The 7,652-nt window shown below is 41.8% G+C and overlaps 2 protein-coding genes across 2 annotated transcripts in view; both read left to right on the top strand.

Moving 5' to 3' along the window:
- The window catches only part of LOC119286200 (probable inactive heme oxygenase 2, chloroplastic), a 6,422-nt gene extending 3,438 nt beyond the window's left edge, over positions 1 to 2,984 (top strand). Inside the window, exons 2-4 of the mRNA XM_037565563.1 lie at positions 640 to 863; positions 2,316 to 2,423; positions 2,526 to 2,984. Of these exons, the coding sequence (XP_037421460.1) occupies positions 640 to 863; positions 2,316 to 2,423; positions 2,526 to 2,618 (425 nt within the window). The 3' untranslated portion in view covers positions 2,619 to 2,984. The remainder of the gene's footprint in view (positions 1 to 639; positions 864 to 2,315; positions 2,424 to 2,525) is intronic.
- Positions 2,985 to 6,194: 3,210 nt separating this feature from the next.
- Positions 6,195 to 6,877, top strand: LOC119288974 (phytosulfokines 4-like). The gene has a single exon (XM_037568429.1). It carries the CDS (start codon positions 6,327 to 6,329, stop codon positions 6,615 to 6,617), a length of 291 nt encoding a protein of 96 aa, XP_037424326.1. The 5' UTR covers positions 6,195 to 6,326; the 3' UTR covers positions 6,618 to 6,877.
- The last annotated feature ends 775 nt before the right edge of the window (positions 6,878 to 7,652 follow it).

Below are 7,652 nucleotides of genomic sequence, written 5' to 3'. Positions count from 1 at the left end.
GGGTTGGTTCCGGGCCACCGTAAAAGGTTTATGGGCCGGGGCGAGTATACGGGCTCTGGTCTGGCCCAAAAAAGGGCCAAACCCGTATAGTCGCCGGATTTTTACAGTTCGCGCGATTTTAAGGAGTCTGTTAGAGATGCTCTTAGTGGGCCACTCAACTGGGTTCCTTGTGATCCTAAAACCTTTCGTTCGAAGCCTCCATCAACATGGACGTATGATAGCGCCAACCATCCGAACCACGGTAAAAACATGATCGCGTCAAGAGTGGTTGCACTCTTTTTTTACCATACCTCCTAATTAGTTGCAGTTCTTTACTTTCCGCTGGTTAATATTCTTGATAGTTTGCTTGTTAAGTTGTTTGAGAAGTGTTACTCTAAAAAACTACCAACCCTAAAATTGGAGTACTTTGAAGGCAAAACAATTTTTGGTGCACTTAAGTATATCCATAATATCTCAGCAACAGCATGGACCAGTAATCATGCTGCCTTCTATGTGAAACGCCTAAATTATTAGAAATCAGAATTAATAATGGCCTTCAAGAAACATCTAATGCCTATTGTAGCTCCTAAGAACTTCTTGAATCAGTACAACAGAAACTGTATCTACTACTCGCATATTATTAATTTAATGTTCATTCAGATGTTTACTTCAGGAAAAGTGGTTTGGAACGTTCGGCTAGCATTGAAAAAGATTTGGAGTGGTTCAGAGAACAAGCAATTGAAATTCCAGAGCCAAGTACTTTTGGATCAACATATGCAGCTTATCTGTCTGAATTGGCTGGGAGCAGTGCCCCGGCCTTCCTTTCCCATTATTACAATCTTTATTTTTCTCATACAACTGGAGGGTTGGCGATTGGTAAAAAGGTAACTCCCTATCCATACCTGATTAAATATCCATGATCTTGTCTCAGTTATTCTGGCAATTCTTCCATCACTAAACCAGATCGAGTTCCGTATTCTGTATACAATAAAAATTAGATGCTTTGTGCTGTATTTTATTTTCTCAAGTCATGTCATATTCTGTTGCATTGCTTATACAAAGCACTTATTTCCCGACGCCGGGGCCAATATATTAGCCTTAATATGGGTAGTACTGCAGAGTATCTATTCCTGGTAGAAATTTTACAGTCATCCTGTTTATAGGTGACATGATTTTATTTGGACAATCAGTTTATTTGTCAGACAAGTTGTGATGGGACTGTTCAGGAAATGCCCATAAGTTTGGTTGATATAGAATGAAAATGGATCACTGTGAAGTACAATCATGAGATAGTTGCAGTGTGCCCCCTCTGTCCTTTGTGAGATCAAGTATGTTTTTATCGTGAACTTTTAAAGGGAAATGTATGTTCTGTGCAAGCCTTCGTATTTGCCAAAAACCGTCTTCACAATCATTTTACCTACATTTCTTTAACTGAATATTTTGGCTTGGTAATTGGACTCAGGTAAGCGCTGTTTGGCCTAGTATACTGCATTTTTCTTCAGATGATGGAAGAGAACATCCCCCCAGCCTGTACATCAATTATAAAGTCTAGTACTTCTCAAGCAAAACAAAATAAAGTAGCAAACTACAAATCACCGGAAACTCAAAAATTACATAGTCTAGTATACTGTGTACACCTCTGACTCCTTGTTGTAAATACCACTTGTATTTTTGGCCCAACCTTGTAAAAACCGGCGTAGCTTGAATTGCCAACGTTCGATTGACGTGAATCCTTGCTGCTCTTGTTGCCAAACTTTGGCGACTAAATCATATAACCCATCCCGATTCAGCCAACCTAGCTCAAACTTAAGAAGGGGCTGGTTGCCAACATGGGCAGCATTGTCGGCATCAAGGAGCAGCGGGGTATGGTCAGAAAGAAAAGTCTCCAGAGGCCAAACTGAGACCAAAGGAAACCTATGTTCCCAGTCTGAATTCATAAGGACACGGTCCAACTTTTCAAAAGTAGGGTTGTCAAGTGAATTAGCCCAAGCATATTGCTTCCCTGCCAAATCTATCTCACGCAGATCGAGATTATCAATGACCACGTTGAAAAGGAATGGCCAGAGAGGTTCAAAATTATCATTGTTCTTATCATCAGCCCTATGAATGATATTGAAGTCCCCACCAATGAGCACTGGGAGGGTTTCCTTCTTACAAGCATGAACTAAATCGATTAAAAATCTGCGCTTGTATTCAGGCTGTGCCGCCCCATAAACTGCGACAAGGATCCATTCAAAACCATCTCTTTATTTCGTAGCCGGAACTTAATTAAAGATTTGCTATGCTGTCTTCGATGAAAGCCTCTGAAGAAGTATTGCTATTTTCTCATGTAACAGACGTGCGACAAAATTTTGGATGGGAGATTGCTGGAGTTCTACAAATGGGATTCTGACCCAGAAATTTTACTAAAAGATGCTAGGGAGAAGCTTAATGAGCTTAGCAAGGTACACATTGCGCAATGTTTTCCTGCTTTCATGTAAAGTTGAAACCATCCCCATGAGGTATGTGATTGCTGGTCTGATTAGCGCGTCTCTTCTGCGGTGCAGCACTGGTCTCGGAAGGACAGGAACTTGTGCTTGAAAGAAGCCGCAAAATGCTTCCAGTACATGGGGCGGATCGTGCGGTTAATCGTTTCATAGACAAACGACCAATCTCTCTACAGGCTTCACTTGATTTGAACCTGAAGACGGGAAAAGCTAGAGGCTTAGTGTAGTTTCATCTTTAGAGATAATGTTTTCTAGAGGCGGCTCGGCCCATAGATGTCTTTTCCTGTTAGAGATGGAGCTGATCGACTTGTGCTTCGCGACTCCTGCTCGCCTATTCTTGGTGCCACGGGTGCATCTCCGCGCCTTCTTCATCTACTGGCAGGTGCTTCCTTGGGCAGTAGACGGCCTACTTCCTGCCTGACTTCTGATAATGTAGGGGGTACTTGAGGAAAACGAACTCAGTAACTTGTGATAATGATGGTGGTGATTTTGATGGTAAATGCTGGAAATCTTCTAGTACGTGGTGTAGCCTATCTAGGTCAAAGGAGTGGACCCCCTTCCACGGTGCCCCTGGTGCCCTATATAGCTCGGAGACTCCATGCCAGTGTGCGAGGACGTTTTTCTTTTTTTGACAATTATCTCCTTGTTTATTTATTCATAAGGATCGTAGCACCGCCCATCCAGATATTTGGAGGAGAAACTCTAGCTATCCTAGAAAGTTCATGAGCCACTTGATTTTTTTCTCTATTACAATGATCCTAGATGACATGAGCTACTTGATTTCTTTCTCTAATACAGTGTGGCCGTTCATGGATAGGAGTCGGCGGTAATGTTGGTTTACAATCTGTATGGTCCTTTTCTCTACCATGTCAGTGTTTTCATATATGTAGCGCTCTCTTGATTGAAAGTCTCCGTAGGCGGTGGCGCTTCTCCTTGGGTTGATGTGTTGTACTTCCTCTGTTTCTAAATACAAGTCTTTTTTAAGATTTTAAATGGACTACAACATAGAAATGTATATAAACATATTTTAGAGTATAGATTCATTCATTTTGCTCCGTATGTAGTCTTTTATTGAAATCTTTAAAAAGACTTATATTTGAGAATGGAGGGAGTACTAGGTAATTAGTTCAGAGTACAAAGTGCACTACACAGGGGGAACACAAAGTGTAAGAACGTTGGTGAGTAAAAAGTTGTACATTGTTGCAGGGAGCACAATTGCACTACATGAGAAAGTGCAAGTAAACTAGAGTTTGGAGTACAACTTGCCCTCAAGATATTTTTTTGTCAAAATCTATTAATATATATAGACCTAATTTCGAAGATCACGACAAGAGGGAAAAAAACCCTCACCAAGACTTCAAGGCCTCCTTTGGTTTAGAGGAATCTTGTAGGAATTTCATATGATAGAATTTCTATAGAAAAAAAATTCTTTAGAGCCCTTTGGCTTGTAGGAATAGAACTCTATTTCTATGAAGGAATTCTTCCTATCCTCTATATTTCATGAAAAAATAAACATTAGCCTAGACTTAATGAAAAAAAAAATTCTATGATGTGAATCAAAAGGCATCTCCTTTCCTATTCCTACTCATAGGATTTAAGATACATATCATCTCATTCTGTGATGTGAATCAAAAAACATCTCCTTTCATATTCCTACTCATAGAATTTAAGATATATATCATGAGTACGGCGTTTTGGGTCACGAGCGACATGGCGCTCGGTATCCCAATCGTTCGGTGGAGCATGGGGATCTGGGCCAAATTTATTTAGCCAGACAATACGGACTTGAATACATCGAGTTTCAACAGTGTTGTTGTATGCGGCTGGCCAGGCTCATCACGTGAACAGATGTGCGAATATTTGCTTTGGTTTTGAAGTGGCCCGGGTGGATGGTTGGCAGTCAACTGTTGCGCACCTATTTCTTAGTATGGGCCCATGTAATACATGCAGAACAGTTAACAACGGCTCTAAATAAATTCTCAAGAAAAGAAAACTACGGCTCTAAAAAGAGATAATTAACTATTTTTGGCATTAAAAGATAATTAAGTATGTTCCTGAAATTCACTAAGAAAGACACAGCCCCATAAAGAAAAAAATTTACTACACCGACAGGCAAATGTTTATTGATGATGGTTTACGGGGCGGTCTCTCTGGTAATCCTATCTCCTCCCCTGATTTTTCTTGATGTGTCCTTTGTGATTTTCAACCGGCCAACCCCATCATTTCACATCAGCCCATAATTCCAATCTATAAATATTTGCGTATAACTGTAGCATTATATTGCTTAAAAGAATGATGATTAAGTACGATGGTGGAAACACTGAACTTTTTTTTCTGGTGGCTCAAAACACTAGGAAGGCTTCTTTTCTCTTTGTTAATTTTTTTCATTATTTTTCATCATTCCTTGTTTTCCCATTTTCTTTACATATGTTTTCTTTTGAAATTCATTTTCTTTTCTTTTCTTTTTCTGTGCAGTGATTGAACATTGTTTTTTTTTCTAAGTTTGCTTATACGGATCTTTGGTTGTCCTTCATTTCATGCATGGCCAGATAATTTGTTTGGGGCAATATGCCATGATGTGGTACTTAATCGTGAAAAAAAAGCTCCATATTAATTTTGAAATTTCATAATGTGCCCATTTTGATTTATTGGGGTCAATTTGTGGTGTTATCATTTGAATCATGGAGGACATTGAAGTGAAGTGTACTTTTTGATTGCCAAACTGACCGATAAGAATGTCTTCATCTGGAGAATATATAACAGCCCTAGTTGCTTTAGTAAAAAAAATCCTATCAATTACTAAAAATCATGGGCAGAACATTAGTAAATTGTGTCAGGAAGATCTATGCCCTTGATTACATTAATATTCATAACATTGAAGGTTTATGCAGTTGACATCATGCTAAGTACAGGATATTGCCTTTGGAGGCGGAGCTCGATTTTGAAAAAAATTAAATTTCATGAATTTTCATATTTTCTATGTTTTAAAAAATTCTGAAAAAATACAGATATACATGGAGGCAGAACACACATGTGTGTAAATTTTCAGGTCAAAATACGTTGAAATGAGGGCTATGCAAAAAAAGACAAATCTGGGGATTTTTAACACATGATACTATTCATCCTTGCAAGCATGAATTTATCTTTTTTGTACAGGTCGCATTTCAATGTATTTCATCTTGAAATTTTACATACATACATATAACATCCTTGTTTACTTGCAAAAAAATTTTCAGACTTTTTTGAAACCAAAAAGTTTGAAATTTGATTTTTTTTAAAGGCCTCTATGAAGGCCAAGAGCCAAACGTCCGTTCTCGCTAAGTACGCACTAATAAATTAGATAGACATAAATTAGTCAAGACTGAACAAACCCCTATCCAACATCTTTTCTAGCCCATCAGTTGGACACCTCAACCCGTGCCATTTATGTCTCTTACCGACCTGCTATGGTGGGAATACGGTCCATATACTTCGATGAGACGCGCACAGGGCAGAAATCATGAGCCAATGTGATGGCCGTGATTCCGAGCTACATGGTGCTCGGGCACCAAAGAGGATTTCCGATATATCATCTCATTTTTTATGACTTTTTTATTCCTACAATGTTTCTTCCCTATCAACCAAAGAAGGCCCATTGCAGCGTTTGAAAACGTCAGTCACCGAAGAAAAAATCAGCCCACAGCGACGTCAACCTAGCTACATTTATGCGCGCTTATTTAAGGCCACCCTGCTAACTTCTTCCCCTGCCCTCCGTCCCAAGTCCCAACGCCACAGCTCCGAACCAACACCCCCATAAATCCAACTAACACATAACCACTCTCTCTCTCTCAAACGAAGAGAAGGAAGCAGCAAGGTACGCCCATGGCGCCATCACCTCGGCCGTACGCCTCTCTGCTGCTGCCATCTCTCGTCCTGCTCCTCCTCGTCGCCTCCTCCCGCGCAGCGAGAGTGGGAGCAACCGCAAGAAACCAGGCAGCCCAGGACGGCCGCGCAGAGGAGGACGCCGGCGGCGAGGCGGCGGCGGAGGCGGAGGATGAAGGTTGCGGCGGTGGCGCCGAAGGGGGAGATGGAGGCGATGATGAGTGCTTGATGAGGAGGACGCTGGTGGCGCACACCGACTACATCTACACCCAGGGAGGAAACCACAACTAGCTAGCTTAGCTGGGACTGAAATCATAGCATCATATTTGTATGATCAATATGGAGATTTTATCAGCAGTTGGGCACTTTTTTTTTTTTTTGCGAATCGGGTACTCGATTGTATATAAGCTGGTAGAGAAATCTTGCTGAGTTGTTTGTGATCCGCTGGTCAAGCCAGTGCGTTGGCTGGCTTGAGTAAGAACACAGGAAAGAATCTTGTACGTCACCCTTGAACAATAATGATAATGCTACTGTTGTGTATGGGCGATGCATATTATTTGCTCAACTTTGGAAATCTAACTGCCATGTCCCTCTCAATCGCTGACCCATATCCATGTAAGCTCTCGCTCGTACTACATTTACGTACATGCGTAGGAGCAGTGGCGAATCTAGAAAAAAATGAAGGGCGGGCTGAGCTGCCTGGGTCACGCAAATATGTGTTGGATTGGGCCTACAAGGAGTTGGACTGGAACTTAAAACTAGTAGTAGAAACAAATTTTACAGTGCTGGAGAGGTGTTTGAGCCTGTTAAAGCCCCTCAGTAGAATCGCCCCTGCCTAGGAGTAAAAGCAGTACCGATGCTTTTTGAACGCTTGCAGTTCAGACCACGGGATTTGATTATGGTACGTGCAGGCGGAGAAAGAAATCATGTTGATCGCACCCACGGTTAGCGCGCGGCCGGGTTAGGCACGGCACGGAGTGGGTGTAGCGTGTCCCGCGGTGTACGTACGTGACCGTACCCTACGCAGATGGGCAGGACCAACCGAGTGCAGGTCTTCTTCCACTCATGGTCTCCAACTCCAACTTGGACGCACACCTGTACAGGACGGACGGGCACATGTGACCGGTGGGTGTCGTCGTCGACCAGACAGTCAAAAACTCAATCTTGACCTATCAAGACTTGATGGTAGCAAGCGAAGGCGAAGCAATGATGGATGGAGGAGCACACCTCGTGTCATGACTCGTCAGCTAGCTAGCTAGCTAGCTTGAGACCACACGTACGTACCAACCTTTCATGCTGCCAAGCTCCAAGAGGACAACTCGAAAA

Source organism: Triticum dicoccoides, chromosome 4A (assembly GCF_002162155.2).
Source record: "Triticum dicoccoides isolate Atlit2015 ecotype Zavitan chromosome 4A, WEW_v2.0, whole genome shotgun sequence".
Taxonomy (NCBI): domain Eukaryota; kingdom Viridiplantae; phylum Streptophyta; class Magnoliopsida; order Poales; family Poaceae; genus Triticum; species Triticum dicoccoides.
The sequence above is the reverse complement of the archived record's forward strand: the minus strand, read 5'-3'. Positions and strand labels throughout refer to the sequence as shown.

Coding starts and splice junctions, on each gene's coding strand:
- LOC119288974 (XM_037568429.1), top strand. CDS start 6,327: ATGGCGCCATCACCTCGGCCGTACGCCTCTCTGCTGCTGCCATCTCTC.